The sequence below is a fragment of the Salmo salar genome, chromosome ssa12 (genome assembly GCF_905237065.1).
Source record: "Salmo salar chromosome ssa12, Ssal_v3.1, whole genome shotgun sequence".
Taxonomy (NCBI): domain Eukaryota; kingdom Metazoa; phylum Chordata; class Actinopteri; order Salmoniformes; family Salmonidae; genus Salmo; species Salmo salar.
Window position 1 is genome coordinate 79,023,398 of NC_059453.1, and position 18,616 is coordinate 79,042,013.

General features: G+C 46.9%; 1 protein-coding gene across 3 annotated transcripts; it reads left to right on the top strand.

Moving 5' to 3' along the window:
* Positions 1-1,812: 1,812 nt before the first annotated feature.
* LOC106565781 (ubiquitin carboxyl-terminal hydrolase CYLD) lies at positions 1,813-9,652 on the top strand. Of its 3 annotated transcripts, none has more exons than XM_014133289.2 (14): positions 1,813-1,908; positions 3,137-3,638; positions 4,410-4,542; positions 5,170-5,405; positions 5,517-5,685; positions 6,419-6,551; positions 6,714-6,821; positions 7,088-7,167; positions 7,273-7,366; positions 7,582-7,714; positions 7,838-7,946; positions 8,130-8,248; positions 8,387-8,591; positions 8,974-9,652. In XM_014133289.2, exons 2-14 carry the CDS (start codon positions 3,204-3,206, stop codon positions 9,159-9,161), a joined length of 2,142 nt encoding a protein of 713 aa, XP_013988764.1. In that variant the 5' UTR covers positions 1,813-1,908; positions 3,137-3,203; the 3' UTR covers positions 9,162-9,652. The 3 variants fall into 3 exon arrangements, with proteins under 3 accessions (XP_013988764.1, XP_013988765.1, XP_013988766.1); XM_014133290.2 differs by lacking the exon at positions 1,813-1,908 and adding an exon at positions 2,476-2,712; XM_014133291.2 differs by lacking the exon at positions 1,813-1,908 and adding an exon at positions 2,479-2,712 and having other exon boundaries at positions 7,300-7,366; positions 8,974-9,598.
* Positions 9,653-18,616: the final 8,964 nt, after the last annotated feature.

Below are 18,616 nucleotides of genomic sequence, written 5' to 3' on the forward strand. Positions count from 1 at the left end.
ACACATCCTAGATCTGAATGAAAGAAATAATCTTATTAAATACCTTTTTCTTTACATAGTTGAATGTGCTGACAACAAAAATCACACAAAAATAATCAATGGAAATCCAATTTATCAACCCATGGAGGTCTGGATTTGGAGTCACACTCAAAATGAAAGTGGAAAACTACACTACAGGCTGATCCAACTTTGATGTAATGTCCTTAAAACAAGTCAAAATGAGGCTCAGTGGTGTGTGTGGCCTCCACGTGCCTGTATGACCTCCATACAACGCCTGGGCATGCTCCTGATGAGGTGGCGGATGGTCTCCTGAGGGATCTCCTCCCAGACCTGGACTAAAGCATCTGCCAACTCCTGGACAGTCTGTGGTGCAACGTGGCGTTGGTGGATGGAGCGAGACATGATGTCCCAGATGTGCTCAATTGGATTCAGATCTGGGGAACGGGCGGGCCAGTCCATAGCATCAATACCTTCCTCTTGCAGGAACTGCTGACACACTCCAGCCACATGAGGTCTAGCATTGTCTTGCATTAGGAGGAACCCAGGGCCAACCGCACCAGCATATGGTCTCACAAGGGGTCTGAGGATCTCATCTCGGTACCTAATGGCAGTCAGGCTACCTCTGGCGAGCACATGGAGGGCTGTGCGGCCCCCCAAAGAAATGCCACCCCACACCATGACTGACCCACCGCCAAACCGGTCATGCTGGAGGATGTTGCAGGCAGCAGAACGTTTTCCACGGCGTCTCCAGACTCTGTCACGTCTGTCACGTGCTCAGTGTGAACCTGCTTTCATCTGTGAAGAGCACAGGGCCCCAGTGGCGAATTTGCCAATCTTGGTGTTCTCTGGCAAATGCCAAACGTCCTGCACGGTGTTGGGCTGTAAGCACAACTGCCACCTGTGGATGTCGGGCCCTCATACCACCCTCATAGAGTCTGTTTCTGACCGTTTGAGCAGACACATGAACATTTGTGGCCTGCTGGAGGTCATTTTGCAGGGCTCTGGCAGTGCTCCTCCTTGCACAAAGGCGGAGGTAGCGGTCCTGCTGCTGGGTTGTTGCTCTCCTACGGCCTCCTCCACGTCTCCTGATGTACTGGCCTGTCTCCTGGTAACGCCTCCATGTTCTGGACACTACGCTGACAGACACAGCAAACCTTCTTGCCACAGCTCGCATTGATGTGACATCCTGGCTGAGCTGCACTACCTGAGCCACTTGTGTGGGTTGTAGACTCCGTCTCATGCTACCACTAGAGTGAAAGCACCGCCAGCATTCAAAAGTGACCAAAACATCAGCCAGGAAGCATAGGAACTGAGAAGTGCTCTGTAGTTACCACCTGCAGAACCACTCCTTTATTGGGGGGTGTCTTGATAATTGCCTATAATTTCCACCTGTTGTCTATTCCATTTGCACAACAGCATGTGAAATTTATTGTCAATCAGTGTCGCTTCCTAAGTGGACAGTTTGAGTTCACAGAAGTGTGATTGACTTGGAGTTACATTGTGTTGTTTAAGTGTTCCCTTTATTTTTTTGAGCAGTATACTACGGGTATGACAAAACATTTTATTTTTACTGCTCTAATTACGTTGGTAACCAGTTTATTATAGCAATAAGGCACCTTGGGTTTGTGGTATGCCCAATATACCACGGCAAAAGGCTGTGCCCAGGCACTCTGCTATGCCTTGTGCCTAAGAACCCTTAGCCGTGGTATATTCGCCATATGCCACACCCCCTCGTGCATTTTTGCTTAAATATATGTTAATTAAAGAACATATTTCTCCTGATCTGTCAATCACAACTTTAAACGTACCTAGCCCCCCTTCTCCAGCCCCGCGTCTAAACTGACAATGCAGCGGTTTAATTTTCATCAGATGAAGAGCAGCTGTCAAGCGCCCAAAATCTTTCTCATGGTTAATGGCATTTTATTTGATTATATAATCCGAACAATTATTTAAAATATGTTTTTCACCTGGTGGGTGACAGAGGAAGAAGATATTTTCTTCAACTGCCTGCAAGCGTTTTCAATGAGCTAGCTAACACAGCTAGCTAATGAACGTTAGTTAGCTAACAGCTAGCTAGCTCATTTTATCTTGCTGCACCACCACAACAACACGCAGTGTGACCGACCAAGGTTATGACCAGATGGTGTTTTTGTTTCTAACAATAGGCCTAGGGCATACATGTTTAAAATATAAAATATGTTTCAAATATGCGCATAGCTGATATTCCCTCTGTCACTCATGGGGAGGGGGATATTATATTGTACATCATAAGAGTGATAACGTTAACATTACCCCACATTGAAGTTTAAATACCCGAGTAGGCTACCCTGTCTTGATACTGTTAAATTATTTGGGACACTGTGATTGACAACCTGCAATTTTCTGTGACTGATACAATAAGTAACAGCTACTTGCCTAGCAAATAACCACTATCATGTAGCTGGATATAACGTTACCCAAATCCTAATGATAATTTGTGAATTCTCTGACGCAATATTACCTTGAAGAAAAATCACGATCTACATGCTGAATTGTCTCTGTCAGATAGAGAACAGTATAAAACGGGCGTGTTCGGTCACAGAGCTACAGTATCAGTTAACTGGGCTGAATGACTTCCTTATCCCGAGCTACCGTCGCGAGGATTTAGTTTACCTTGCAATCGAATGTGTGTAGTACTTCGGAGTAACTGCTCTTCAAATACTTGGAAAAACGGTCAGTAAGATCGACTCAATTACATTTTAGTAATAAAAGACAATTACTAGAGATACATTGTTGCCAGTGTGTACAGGATATACAGATGTATCTTATTTTGTTGAAACAATGTGATAAAACCCTTACAAAGTGTTACCACTGAGATTGATGTTAAATTATCGTTAAAAAACTGCCAAAAGTCACGACAAAAAAATATCCTAAACGGAATTGATTTCAAAAGCTGTGTATACCCAAATAATGTATAAAGGAAGTCATTTTACATTCCTTGCTTCTACCTATCTGTCACTTCTTTGTAAATTAGAGTATTTAAAGCCATGCTTTGAGTGTGACAGCACAATGGAATGACTGTGAATTCACATTCTCTTAATACAAGTGAATGATCAGAAGGATACAATAATACTTACTTTACTTCTTTCCCTGACAGGGTGGCTTCTAGTCACACAACGTCTGCATTGCTTGTCAGCAGGAATATTGTGCACTTTAGAAGAGGGATGGAATCAAAAACTGAAGGGAAGGAGAAGTTCTTTATAGTGACACGTGGGAAGGCGAGAAAAGGCTTCGCCAGAGGATGTATTGGCCGTGTGGAGGCAGAGATGCAGAAGGGAGAGCTGATGGGACTGTTGTACGGAGGTGGCAGCAGTGGGGGTAACCCTAAGAGTGGGGGCATGGTGAAGATGGAGGACACATACCCCCTCACCTGCCACCAGGCCCAGCTGCTGCTCTTCGTGTCCCCTTCCAGCAAACGCCTGGAGCTCCTGTGTAACCCCCAGCTTTTTTTGGCTATCTGTGTGCTGTCTCAGGATGACCTGGTGGTAGTTAAGCACAAGAAGGGTCACCAACCAGGGCTGGTTAGGAACCTAATGCTGATCGGTAAGAAGGAGAACCAAGGGGACCTGCTGATGCTGGGCTTTGAGGTTGAGTTTGTAGTGAGTATGCAACTTATATAAATCTGGTATCTGGTAAGTCCATATCAGCATAGACACTGCCATAGAGAAAGTGGAATGACTTTTAGCATTTTGTCCAATGTATAAGCAAATAATCAGGAATTTCTACTGTCTTTGATCCTCTCATCGATAATTAAAAAATGTAGCCTAATGATTACACAGTATGACAGACACTGTAAACTGTACATGTCAAGTACACCTGAACCTCTCATTGATTTACATTAGTTTCAGGAAGTGACAGCAGGAGACAAGAATGTCTCTCACGCTGCGATCACACCGACAGCGTCATTGCATTTTGGTATACCAGAAGTACATTCATTTCCAATGGAACGCTGCATTTGCCTTGCAGCATTGCGTTGCAGAGGCAGTTGCAGTGCATTCTGTATGGTGCATATTTGGATTTATCAAATGTATGCGTCAAACTGTATGCATAGACAGCTTGACAGAAATGGTAGCAGAAGGTTGTTTTACTGTTTTACTTTGTTGTTGCACATGTATCCAGATGATGCTGCATACCATTTTGCACAACGACACACTGTAGGTGTGAACGAGGCATCAGGGGAAGATCCATAATGTTATCGGATTAGTTATAGCATATAACTTTTACGTAACATCTGAAACTTAATAAAACTGAGGAATTTGCAGTTGCTCGAATGCGTTTTGTTGTATTTCTGGCTTACCAGTAAAAAAACTCAGCATTGCTACTGTATATGGATTGTGTTTACTTAATCTATTTTTTCCTTTCCATTTCAGCAAGACTCTAATCAAACAGTGTCATCTAAGAAGCCCGCCCCTCTTCCCCTGTTCAGTGCAGCAGACATTGTCCAGGTTGTCCCAGCGTACTCTGTAGGCCTTGGCCCTCGCTGGAAAGACAGTCATTCAGAGGGTCAGTAGTGCATGTTTACTTGCTGGTGTTCAATCCCCATGCATTCTCATTGATCAGTAAGCAAGCACATAGGCCTACATGCATTTATTTACTAAATATGACACATTTACCTGGCTTTTCTAGTCTTTAAACCCATTACAAACTTTACTTGTTTTCTTGTAAAAAGCACAGCAATGGTGCCAGGAAAGAATATCAGCTTTCAGAACCCAGTGGCTTTGGGCTCTCATTTCAAACGTGCTTTGCAAAGACATAATTCTTTGAACGGTTATCATCATTTTAGGACTTGCTGCGCATTGGGGCACCTGCAAGCAAAATACCCCTCCACCCGCCTCCCCCTTATCAGAAAGAAATGCTAATATATAAGTGCTACACGTTATTGGACGGCAATGAGCAGCACCTGTGGCTAGACAGTGGGCAAAGTGCGGTTCCTTGTACAGAACTGGTTAAACTGGCCCAGGTGCTCTGGAATGTAGCAGCAGAGATCATCACATGCTCTGAGCTCTCTACATACCTCTTATGGAGATAGACATGTTTCCCACAGATCAGTCTCATGACATGGGTCTTGTGACAAGGACAGAAACCATGTGATCCGTCATTCTTACCCCTCTTCAACTTCTTCTCCCCCAGGTCTAAACAGAAAGGCGGTGTCACGTATCAACTCCATGCCTAATATGGGATCTCGTGGACGACAAGTGAGAGATGTAGACGAGAGTGTCACCCCACCCGAAAGCCTGTCACACCACACTTTTGATGTGGGATCCCTGGTGGAGGTAACGTCCAACACTGGGATCACTGTATATGGGGTAATCCAGTGGATGGGCGTCCTTTCAGAAAATAAAAACGACTGGGCCGGAATTGAGCTGGTGAGTGTAACGTGAACTGTTTAAGCAATGTTATTGAGCTTACCTATTCTCCTTTCTGAGATTTCAATATCTCAATCAGATTTGATTCCTCAGCAACTCTTTTGCCATCAGGATTATGAGGTGAATAATTGCTCAGACGGGACGTATGGAGGCCAGCGGTATTTCACTTGTAAAGGGGGCAGGGCCTTATTTCTGCCCCTAACAAAGTGCAGTCCAGATGGAAGGTTCTTATGTCCCCGCTCTGAAAAGGAGACCCTCAAAGTCACAAATATCCTCCCAGGTTAGACACTACTTGTATAGGTCCTTCCTAACACTAACACATGCAGAAACAGTGTCGGTAATCTCAGGTTGTGCCGTTGTAATAATAGCCTTATAAGCATTGGTTTGCACCCCACACATCAAATAAAAGTTTATTTGTCACGTGCGCTGAATACAACAGGTGTAGACCTTACAGTGAAATGCTTACTTACAGGCTCTAACCAATAGTGCAAAAAAGGTATTAGGTGAACAATAGGTCGGTAAAGAAATAAAACAACAGTAAAAAGACAGACTATATACAGTAGCGAGGCTATAACAGTAGCGAGGCTACATACAGACACCGGTTAGTCAGGCTGATTGAGGTAGTAAGTACATGTAGATATGGTTAAAGTGACTATGCATATATGATGAACAGAGAGTAGCAGTAGCGTAAAAGAGGGGTTGGCGGGTGGTGGGTGGGACACAATGCAGATAGCCCGGTTAGCCAATGTGCGGGAGCACTGGTTGGTCGGCTCAATTGAGGTAGTATGTACATGAATGTATAGTTAAAGTGACTATGCATATATGATAAACAGAGAGTAGCAGCAGAGTAAAAAGAGGGGTTGGGGGGGGGGGCACACAATGCAAATAGTCCGGGTAGCCATAAACCATACACACAATGAATCAAACACCAACCAACAGCAGATATAAAGCATTCATCAGTTGTATTTCTATTATATAAGTCGTACTTCATGTTTTTGTGTGGTTTGCATCAGTCACTCCATTGGAGGAAACCGATGAGAATGTCCCTCCTATCCCTGAGTCGGAAGCCTTGTCTTTGCTCGTGGGCAAGATGAAGGGGATCCAGGGGCACTACAACTCCTGCTACCTCGATGCCACTCTCTTCAGGTAAACTTACTTCCTCTAGCTCATTGTTCCGAACTCATAGTTGGATGACAATTTTACACTGTTGGGCATCATTTTTTTGTTGAGCCCAGTTTCTTGTAAGAATGACTTAATGCTGCGCCAAGACCACTGCCAAGCTAACAAAGGTAATACATCTTTCCACAGTCTGTTCAGCTCATCCATGACCCTGGACAGTGTTTGCCACAAACCAGCTGACACAGAACAGAGCATATCTCGCTCTCTGAGGAAAGACATCGTTAACTGTTTGCGCCGGTATAAACATTCTGTACTTGCAGTTTTCTAGATCCTCTTGACCCTCAGGCGTGCCTGTATTATCAACTGCTCTTCAAAATAAGGGCGTTATGACATTGTAATCTACCCAGACTGAGAAAGAAAAAGCCTTCTCTCAATGCATGTCTGGTATTATTCTGGCACATTGGTAGTGTATGTTCAGGCCCAGTATATGAATGTGCATTTCCATGTGTTGTGTGTATTTCCGTGTGGCCACTGAGAGTGACATCAGTGTGTGTAATCCACAGACAAGGTTTTGTGCCTGCTGAGAGTGTAATGAACTTCCGCAAGCAACTCGGCTGTGACACCTTTGTAACAGAAGAGAAAGGTACTCACACACTTCTCATAGTGTTGTTTCTATGGGTCTCTTAACATAAATGTGATACCAGCTAAGGGAAATTATGTCTAAATTATCATTTTTAAGTGGCAGCAGTGTCTCTGATTTCTCGCCTCCCTGCAGACCCTGAAGAGTTCATCACAATCCTTCTACAGCGGGTGCTGTGCATGGAGCCATTGCTTAAACTCAGGTTTGAACCAGTCACCTTTCTCTGCTGCTCTATTTGACCTCCTGACCCATATCTTTCTCTTTCTTGCAGGTTATTCTGTAGGCTACTTATTGCTCCTTGCTTCCCCTCCTCACTCTGTTCATCTCCATTCTAATTGTCTGGACTTTTCTCTGAGTTTCTGTTTGGTCACTCTGCCATGATTGAGTTGCTTAGCTTGATTGTTCTCTGGGTCTCAGATTGAATAATGACACATCTCAGGATGCCTACACATTCCAGATTATTCTGGATAAGGAGCAGGTGACACAGACTCCCACGGTTCAGCAGCTGCTGGATACCTCCTTCCTGTCTTGTGGCCTCAAGTTTGAGGAGGTTGGTGATACTGTGCAAGGTTGTCTAAGGAGCTATGTTTACGAGGCCTTGTAGGCCGCCCATGTTTTTTTTGGAAGGCAATCCCTTTGCTCTAATGTTTAATGTTTCTGATATATCCCTCAGATCCCATCCTGTCTCATGGTCCAGATGCCAAGGTTTGGGAAAAAGTACAAGATGTTCCCCCACATCATCCCCTCAACAGAGCTTGACATCACAGATCTTCTGTACAACTGTGAGTTACACCATCAGTCAATGTAATGAAGACTGACAGAGTGTTTTTGCAAAACGCTGGTCACACGTCTGCCACGTATCTAACTATGAATTAAAGGCCATACAGTAACTCCCTAAGCATAGCTTGCCATAGTAAACTGTCTTCAGGTTGAGTGACAGCTTCCCACCTTCTTTCTCCCATCAGCCCCCCGAGAGTGCTTCCTCTGTGGGCGTTTGGCAGAGTATGAGTGCCCCCAGTGCCTACAGGACCGCAAGCTCCAGCCAGGAAGAGTCAAACAGTACTGCACTACTTGCAAGACACAGGTAGACACCGTTAAGCAGCATTACTGTTTGATTTACATCTTTTCTACCTGCAAGTGTATTGATTTCTTTATCATACTGAATCTCCCTCTCTACTTTGCCTCTTCCCCTCCTCCATCTCCACTTCTCCCTTTGTGACAGGTGCACACTCATCCGTGTCGGAAGGGCCACTGCCCTAGAGCCCTGGCAGTGCCAGCGGAGGTTCCGGCAGATGCCCCTTTACCCAGGCACATGATGCAGTTGTTCGCTGTGCTCTGCATCCATACCAGCCACTATGTGTCTTTTGTGAAGTATGGGCTTGGCCCTCGCTCTTGGCTCTTCTTCGACAGCATGGCAGACAGATGTGGTGAGATTGACCATAAAGAGCACAAATATTTGATATATAAGAATTTAGTCTATTGCCATCACAAGTCTGTTGAAGCACTGTTTATTTTAAAACCTATTCATTGGATGTGTGTTAATGGCATCGGGTTGGTAAAACAATCTAAAAGGAAGAACATACTACTATATTCATTTCTCCCGAGGTGCTGAACAAATAATCATGAATGTGCAATTGCAGACTGTTCCATGCTTTGTGATGTTATTTGTCTTTCCTGTTCACTAGATATCCAATAACATGCTTTGTCTCTGAACCTCCTGACTTGATGTTGAGATAACACTGCACCCTGACATATGTCTAGTCTTATCTATCTTCCACTCAGATAAATAATCATCTGCCCCCTCTACAGGTGATGACCACAGTGGCTACAACATTCCAGAGATCAGGGCTTGTCCCGAGGTGGGTGACTTCCTGTCTCAGTCAGAGGAGGAGCTAGTGTGGGCTGACCCCTCCCAGGCTGGAGAGCTTGTCCGCAGGCTGCTGTGTGACTCCTACATGTGTTTGTACCAGAGCGCATCCATGGCACTCTACAGATAAAGCCAGCACAAGGCTGAAGTGTACTGCATAGAACACAGTGTTCTCACAACAGTGCTACAATAACCTTGGTTTCAGCATCGCCATGGCATCAGTTCGTTTTCACAAAAACAAAACACTGATGATTAGTTGAAGAACTTAAACTTTAAAGGGATGCTTTTATGATAACTGAAATAATCACCAAGGTCTTCTCAAATGTTTTCCTTTGTCAATGTAATTGACCTTTGTTTCAATAAAGGTTGATTGATGAAGTTGGGGTTAGGAAGGGCAATTTAACTATTGGTAATGTTTTATTGTTGCACATTTCCATGTAAACATATAGTATACTGTAGGTTTATGGAATTGAAGTGGATCTATGATTGCTTGTGGAATTCTGTTGAATGTCAGTGTTTTCCTGCTTTTTTATGTTGAAGGAATGAAATAATATATTATATACTGTAGTACCTTATGTTTTATTGACTGTTGTTGAAATGAAAAGGGCTAAGTTATCCATTCCCAGTTTCATTTGGTTGTAATATTCTGCTTAAAATGATCAAAATGTGCATTTCAACTATTTCAATTGTGCTTCAGTTAAGATTGAATTATGCCCAGAAATAGCCCAGTTCTTAAAAAAACATATTTTTGGTATGGAAGGGAGATAGAAAGAGACATGCTGTAGATCAGGGGTCCCCAATTACATTAAGCCACAGACTGATTTTTTTTATTGCGCGGATGTTAGGGGGCTGAAATAATTATAAATAATTAGTAACCTGCAAATTCACTGAAGAAGCCCAAACCGATATAGTATGTGACAAAAACATTGATTACATACAATCACATTATTGCTCTATTTATGCGTGGGAATACTTGGGAACAGATTTCTTAAATTAAAATCACTTTGATTTGATTTCCTGGTAATTTTACAGTCTTATGTCCAACAACGAAAAACCTTTTTATGAAAATAAATTAAATCAGAAAACTTGGGGCCAAATAAAATCACTGGGACCGAGCTCCCTGCCATCCAGGACCTCTTTACCAGGCAGTGTCAAAGGACTCCGCACAGCCAGCGGTACCAATGCACCAACAGGACCCTGAACAGCTTCTACCCCCAAGTCCTAACGCTACTAAATAGTTAATAACCAAATAGCTACCTGGACAATCTGCATTGATGATCCTCTTTGCACTAACTCTTTTGACTCGTCACATATGCTGCTGCTTATTATCTATGCTGTCGCCTAGTCAATTTACCCTGAAATTATCTACCTCAATTAGCTCGTAACCCTCACATCGACTTGGTACTGGTACCCTGTGTATGTAGCCAAGTTATCGTTACTCATTGTGTATTTATTCCTTGTGCTATTATTTATTTGTTTTCCTTCATTGTTAGGAATGGCCCCGTAAGTAAGCATTTCGTGGTTAGTCTACACCAGTTGTTTACGAAGCATGTAAAAAATAACATTTGATTTTAGGTCAAGGTTTACTCTAATTATGTTGAATTCTTTAAAATAGACAGATTTTATTCTCAGGTCATATGTAAACCATTTGAAAGAGCTTGAGTTTGCCAAGAGGTAGGGATGGGCTGTTGATAAAGCTGCTGGGTAGCTGGTTATGCCTGAATTCTGGCCTGAGTACAACTATTGATGAGGCCAGGGAAGTTAAAAGGGCTGAGAAGCCCTCTTGTGGAGAAAATGTATATCAAGAGGATTCAATGTCTCACACAGTGGAAAAAGTAGTTATGGTATGGAAGTGATTGTCCTTTTAAAAAAAAAAACATCTCATTCCAAAATCATGGGCATTAATATGGAGTTGGTCTCCCCCTCTGCTGCTATAACAGCCTCCACTCTTCTGGAAAGGCTTTCCACTAGACGTTGGGAAATTGCTGCGAGGACTTGCTTCCATTCAGCCACAAGAGCATTAGTGAGGCCGGGCACTGATGTTGGGCAATTAGGCCTGACTCGCAGTCAGCATTCCAATTCATCCCAAAGGTGTTCGATGTGGTTGAGGTCAGGGCTCTGTGCAGGCCAGTCAAGTTCTTCCACACCGATCTCAACAAACCATTTCTGTATGGACCTCGCTTTGTGCACGGGGGCATTGTCATGCTGACACAGTAAAGGGCCTTCCCAAAAATTGTTGCCACAAAGTTGGAAGCACAGAATCATGAAAAACAGCCTGAGACTATTATTCCTCCTCCACCAAACTTGACAGTTGGCATTATGCATTGGGGCAGGTAGCGTTGTCCTTGTGACGTGGTGGGGTTGGACCCAGGTGCAGAGAATGGACCAGATGAAGAATCAATGGTTTAGGAAAACATAAATACTTTTCGAAAATTAAGGTAACAGAAGGATCACAGTAATACTGAAAAAAAAAACACTAGGACTAGATAACTTACTCAGGCGACACACAGGGCAACCGAAATCAAGCTTCTGCAAACAATGACAGAAAACACCTATTTTAAAAGGGAAATCATAATGAAATGATAAGCAACATCTGAGTAACAAAGAAAGTCTCTAGTGCGGTCTCTGCCGCCCTCTGGTGCCCAGAGCAACCATGACAGTACCCTCCCCCCACCCTAGGAGCGGCTCCAGGCTCCAGCCGCGGAGTCCTGACATCCACCACGTAGTCGGTTGAAGTCTCTTACTAGACCCGGATCCAGGATGTCCCGGGCCGGGACCCATGCCGCTCCTTGGGATCGTAGCTCTCCCTGTCCACCAGGTACTGCAGGTTCCCTTGAAGCCGGCGAGCCTCCAACAGACGCCAGACAGTATAGCTGTCACGTCCTGACCATAGAGAGCTCTTATTTTCTATGGTAGAGTAGGTCAGGGCGTGACGGGGTTTGATGTAGGTTATTTATTTCTGTGTGGGGTTCTAGGTTTGATTTTCTATGTTGGTGATTTGTATGATTCCCAATTAGAGGCAGCTGGTAATCGTTGTCTCTAATTTGGGATCATACTTAAGTAGCATGTTTTCCACCTGTGGGTTATGGGATATTGTTTTGAGTTAGTGCACGTAGCATCTCTGTAGTCACGGTTTGTTTATTCATTTATTGTTTGTTTTGTATTTTTGCTAAGTTTCTCTTTATTAATAAAGATGTGGAACGCTACTCACGCTGCGCCTTGGCCCGATCATTCCAACGAACATGACAGAATATCCCATCAAACCAGGACCAAGCAGCGTGACTAGGAGGAGCAGGGATCCTGGGCACGGGAGAGAAGGGAGTGGAGGACTTCCTGGATGTAGGAGGAGATCATGGCAGGAAACAAGAGCCTGCCATGGAAGCAGGCGGAGGCAGCAAAGGAGGATCAACGACTACTCCGGGGTTTGCAACCACAACGGAAGCCCGAGAGACAGCCCAAAAATGTTTTTTTGGGGGGGACACATGGAGTGGTCGGCGAGGCCGAGGGGCGAGTCGGAGAGTGAAGAGGTATATTGGGAGAGACTGAGCGAGGAGTATTGTGAGATAGTTGAGGGGAGTGATGAGGTAGAGTGGATGGTTTGGTGTATGGAGCAAGACAGTCGCCGTGAGGAGCGTGGGACTAGCCAGGCACCATGTTTTGCGGAGAAACGCAATGTGTCTCCAGTGCGCATCTACAGCCCGGTGCATTCTGTGCCAGCTCCTCGCACTTGCCGTGTGAAAGTGAGCATCCAGCCAGGACGGGTTGTGCCGGCTCAGCGCTCCTGGTCTCCAGTACGTCTCCTCGTGCAGGATATCCTGCGCCAGCTATACGCACTGTGTCGCCAGTGCGCCTTCACAGCCCAGTGCGTCCTGTGCCAGCGCCCCGCACTTGCCGGGCTAAAGTGAGCATCCAGCCAGGACGGGTTGTGCCAGCTCTACGCTCCAGACCTCCAGTGCGCCTCCACGGTCCAGTATATCCTGTGCTGGTTTTATGCACCAGGTCTCCAGTGTGCCTCCACAGTTCCCAGTCCAGCCACAGTTCCCAGTCCAGAGTTCCCAGTCCAGCGACAGTTCCCAGTCCAGAGCTTCCGGCGACAGTTCCCAGTCCAGAGCTTCCGGCGACAGTTCCCAGTCCAGAGCTTCCTGCGACAGTTCCCAGTCCAGAGCTTCCGGCGACAGTTCCCAGTCCAGAGCTTCCGGTGACGTTTCACAGTCCGGAACCTCCAACGACGTTCCACAGTCCGGAACCTCCAACGACGTTCCACAGTCCGGAACCTCCAACGACGGTCCACAGTCCGGAGCCTCCTGAGACGGTCCACGGCCCGAAACCTCCTGAGACGGTCTACGGCCCGGAACCTCCTGAGACGGTCTACGGCCCGGAACCTCCTATGACGGTCCACGGCCCGGGACCTCCTGTGACGGTCCACGGCCCGGGACCTCCTGAGACGGTCCACGGCCCGGGACCTTCTGAGACGGTCCACGGGCCGGAACCTCCTGAGACAGTCCACGGGCCGGAACCTCCTGAGACGTCCACGGCCCGGAACCTCCTGAGACGTCCACGGCCCGGAACCTCCTGAGACGTCCACGGCCCGGAACCTCCTGAGACGTCCACGGCCCGGAACCTCCTGAGACGGCCCACGGTCCGGAACCTCCTGAGACGGTCAATGGTTCGGGACCTCCAGCTTCAAGGCCAGAGTCTTCTTCTGTGTTGGTGCCCAGTCCAGGCACAGCATCCAGTCCCGCTCCATGGCCGGAGCCTTCCCCTGCGCCAATGTCCAGTCTAAGCACAGCGTCCAGTCCAGCTCCAAGGCCAGAGTCTTCTTCTGCGTTGGTGCCCAGTCCAGGCACAGTGTTCAGCCTGGGTCCATGGCTGGACCAGCAGAGGCAGCTGGTAATTGTTGTCTCTAATTGGGGATCATACTTAAGTAGCATGTTTTCCACCTGTGGGTTATGGGATATTGTTTTGAGTTCACACCCGTTGACATTCACACCCGTTGACCTGGTCGGAGGAGCCGAAGAGGTCTTTAGTGATGGTTTGCCTGATGTTGTCGGGCAGAGGAGCGGAGCAAAGAGGGTCGCGCTCTGATCCAGGTGCGACGACATCGTTGAATGAACGCCTCAGCCGATTGCACCCTCGCTTTCAGCCTCTTGTTCAGGAAACAGGGAGGGGGCAAACCCAAACTGACACTCGAATGGTGACAGTCCAGTGGACGAGTTTGGCAGTGTGTTATGAGCATACGCCGCCCAGACGAGGAACCTGCTCCAGTTGCTAGCCTGAGTGGAGGTGAAGCAGCAGAGGAACTTCTCTAGCTCCTGGTTGGCCCGCTCAGTTTGCCCATTCGATTGTGGGTGGAACCCCGAGGAGAGACTCATCGATGCCCCCAACAGAGAGCAGAAGGCCTTCCAATACCGTGCGACGAACTGGGGCACCCGATCAGAGACAATGTCCTGGGGAAGTCTGTTTAGTCGAAAGACATGGGTAATCATGAGATCAGCTGTCTCCTTCGCTGAAGGCAACTTGGGTAAGACTATGAAATGGGCTGCCTTGGAGAATCGATCGACGACCATCAGGATAGATGTAAGCCCTTGAGATGGAGGTGGCCCAGTGATAAACACTAGGTGTTAAAGTCAGTTTTCCATTCACCTCCTTCCCTGATTCTCACCAGATTGTAAGCGTTGCGGAGATCCAGTTTGGTGAAGAATTGGGCCCCTTGGGCCAACTCCAAGGCAGCGGACATCAGGGGTATGGGGTAACAATTCTTGATCATAATCTGGTTCAGCCCTCTGTAATCGATGCACGGACCCAGGCCTCCATCCTTCTTAACCATGAAGAAGACGCCTGCACCAGCTGGTGATGTAGAGGGGCGATTGAATCCTGCCTCCAGTGACTCCCGGATGTAATTGTCCATGACCGCTGCTTCAGGGCTCGAGAGGGAGTACAGACGGCCCCAGGGAAGTATGGAGCCGGGTAGGAGTTCTATGGCACAGTCGTATGGACGATGAGGGGGAAGGGTGGCTGCTTGCCTCTTACTGAAGGCCTCCCAGAGGTCGAAGTATTCGGGAGGAAGAGCGGTCTTCAATGGATGAAGGAGGACACAACGAAGCTCTTGGTGGGAGTCTTAGACATTTAGTCTGGCAGTCCTTGCCCCAGTCTAGTAAGTGTCCCATGAACCAGGAGAATAGTGGGTTATGTAGCGCTAGCCAGGGGTACCCTAGGATAAGGGGGTTCTCGGGAGCAGTGATGAAAATAAATCTAAGTCTTTGAGTGATTCACCTCAACCTGCAGTAGAATGGGCTTGTTCTGATATTCCACCTGGCCTGAGCCAATGGGACGTCCATCGAGGGCTTGAATCTGCAGAGGGATAGGACATTTCACGCAGGAGATTTGTAATTCTCAGGCGAAATCTTGATCAATGAAGTAATCTGCAGCCCTGGAGTCCACGAAGGCTTGAATCTGGTGCTGACTGTGGAGGGTTGCGGGTAGTAACAGACAGTGATTGGGTAGCCGGGAGGTAACTGCACAGCTCGTCAGAACCATGACAGTCCTGGCATTCACTAAACCCAGATTCGTCCATCGGACTGCCAGATGGTAAAACATGATTCACTTCTCCAGAGTCCAATGGCGGCGAGCTTTACACAATTCCAGCCGATTCTTGGCATTGCGCAAGGGGATCTTAGGCTTGTGTGCTGCTGCTTGGCAATGGAAACCCATTTCATTAAGCTACCGAACAAACAGTTCTTGTGCTGACGTTGTTTCCAGAGGCAGTTTGGAACTCAGTAGTGAGTGTTGCAACCGATGACAAACACTTTTAACGCTCCGCGTGCTTCAGCACTCGGCAGTCCCGTTCTGTGAGCTTGTGTGACCTACCACTTCGTGGCTGAGCCGTTCTTGCTCCTCGATGTTTCCACTTCACAATTACAGCACTTACAGTTGCTCAGGGTAGCTTTGGCAGGACAGAAATGTGACGATCTGACTTGTTGGAAAGGTGGCATCCTATGATGATGCTACGTTGAAAGTCACTGAGTTCTTCAGTAAGGCCATTCTACTGCCAATGTCCGTCTATGCAGATTGCATGACTGTGTGCTCGATTTATGTGGCTGAAATAGCCAAATCCACTCATTTGAAGGGGTGTCCACATAGTTTTGTGTGTACTTTATAAAGAAAGGCGCAGATTTGGCATATCATGAACTAAAGCATGTGTTCTCTACTGAGGGGAGGAGTTGTTGAGCTAGTGCTACTAGGTAACCTAAACTGGGACATGCTTAACACCCCGGCCATCCTACAATCTAAGCTTGATGCCCTCAATCTCACACAAATTATCAATGAACCTACCATGTACAACCCGAAATCCGTAAACACGGGCACCCTCATAGATATCATCCTAACTAACTCGCCCTCCAAATACACCTCTGCTGTTTTCAATCAAGATCTCAGTGATCACTGCCTCATTGCCTGCATCTGTAATGGGTCTGCGACCAAACGACCACCCCTCATCACTGTCAAACGCTCCCTAAAACACTTCTGCGAGCAGGCCTTTCTAATCGACCTGGCCGGGGTATCCTGGAATGATATTGGCCTCATCCCGTCAGTAGATGATGCCTGGTTATTCTTTAAAAGTGCCTTCCTCACCATCTTAAATAAGCGTACCCCATTCAAAAAATGTTGAACTAGGAATAGATATAGTCCTTGTTTCACTCCAGACCTGTCTGCCCTTGACCAGCACAAAACATCCTGTGGCGTTCAGCATTAGCATCGAATAGCCTCTGTGATATGCAACTTTTCAGGGAAGTTAGGAACAAATATACACAGGCAGTTAGGAAAGCTAAGGCTAGCTTTTTCAAACAGAAATTTGCATCCTGTAGTACAAACTCAAAAAAGTTCTGGGACACTGTAAAGTCCATGGAGAATAAGAGCATCTCCTCCCAGCTGCCCACTGCTCTGAGGCTAGGAAACACTGTCACCACCGATAAATCCACTATAATTGAGAATTTCAATAAGCATTTCTCTACGGCTGGCCATGCTTTCCACCTGGCTACCCCTACCCCGGTCAACTGCCCGGCACCCTGCACAGAAACCCGCCAAAGCCCCCAACATTTCTCCTTCAGCCAAATCCAGATAGCTGATGTTCTGAAACAACTGCAAAATCTGGAACCCTACAAATCAGCAGAGCTAGACAATCTGGACCCTCTCTTTCTAAAATTATCTGCCGAAATTGTTGCAACTCCTATTACTAGCCTGTTCAACCTCTCTTTCGTATCTTCTGAGATTCCCAAAGATTGGAAAGGGGCCGCGGTCATCCCCCTCTTCAAAGGGGGTGACACTCTAGACCCAAACTGCTACAGACCTATATCTATCCTACCCTGTCTTTCTAAGCTCTTCGAAAGCCAAGTTAACAAACAGATTACCGACCATTTCTGTCACGTCCTGACCAGTAAAAGGGGTTGTTTGTTATTGTAGTTTGGTCAGGGCGTGGCAGGGGGTGTTTGTTTTGTGTATTGTTTTTTTGGGGGCAATGTTCTATGTTAGTATATTTCTATGTCTGTGTCTATTTAGTCTATTTCTATGTTCAGGGTTTTTGGTTTGGCCTTCAATTAGAAGCAGCTGTTCTTCGTTGCTTTTAATTGGAGGCCATATTTAAGTAAGGGGTTTTTGTCACTGTGTTTGTGGGTAGTTGTTGCGTGTATAGTGTGTTGCCTTATAGGACTGTCTTCGTCGGTGTTTGTTATTTTGTTCAGTGTTCACGTTCCTTCTCAATAAAAGAAGATGAGTATACACATTCCCGCTGCATTTTGGTCCCATCAATACGACGAACGTTGCAGAACTACCCACCAACAAAGGACCAAGCAGCGGGGTAAGGAGCACTGTAAAGAAGGATGGACATGGGAAGAGATGAGGATGAGTATATCCAGGGCTATGGAGGATTTAAGGAAGACCGAGAGGCATCCCCCCCAAAAATGTTTTGGGGGGGCACACGGGGAGTTGGGCAGAGTCAGGATGCAGACCTGAGCCAACTCCCCGTGCTTATTATGGGGAGCGACGAATGAAGAAGGCACCGAGCTATGCGGAAATGCGCACTGTATTGCGAAGAAGCATTCAAAGGCCGGTGCGATCGATGGAAGCTCCTCAACGTGGCCAGGCTATATTGAGCACTCAGCCAGGAAGGGTTGTGCAGGCCGTACGCTCCAGACCTCCAATACGTCTTCAGGGTCCGGTTTACCCTGTTCCTGCTCCTCGCACTAGCCTTGAGGTGCGTGTTACCAGTCTGGCGCCTCCAAAGCCAGCCCCACGCACCAGGCCTGTAGTGCGTCAGCCCAGTCCAGTACGTCCTGTTCCTGCTCCTCGCACTAGCCCTGTGGTGCGTGTCCCTAGTCTGGCGCCTCCAAAGCCAGCCCCATGCACCAGGCCTGTAGTGTGTCAGCCCAGACCAGTACGTCCTGTTCCTGCTCCTCGCACTAGCCTTGAGGTGCGTGTCCCTAGTATTGCGCCTCCAAAGCCAGCCCCACGCACTAGGCCTTTAGTGCGCCTGTACAGTCCGGAACCGACAGAGACGGCCTACAGTCCGGAACCGACAGACGGCCTACAGTC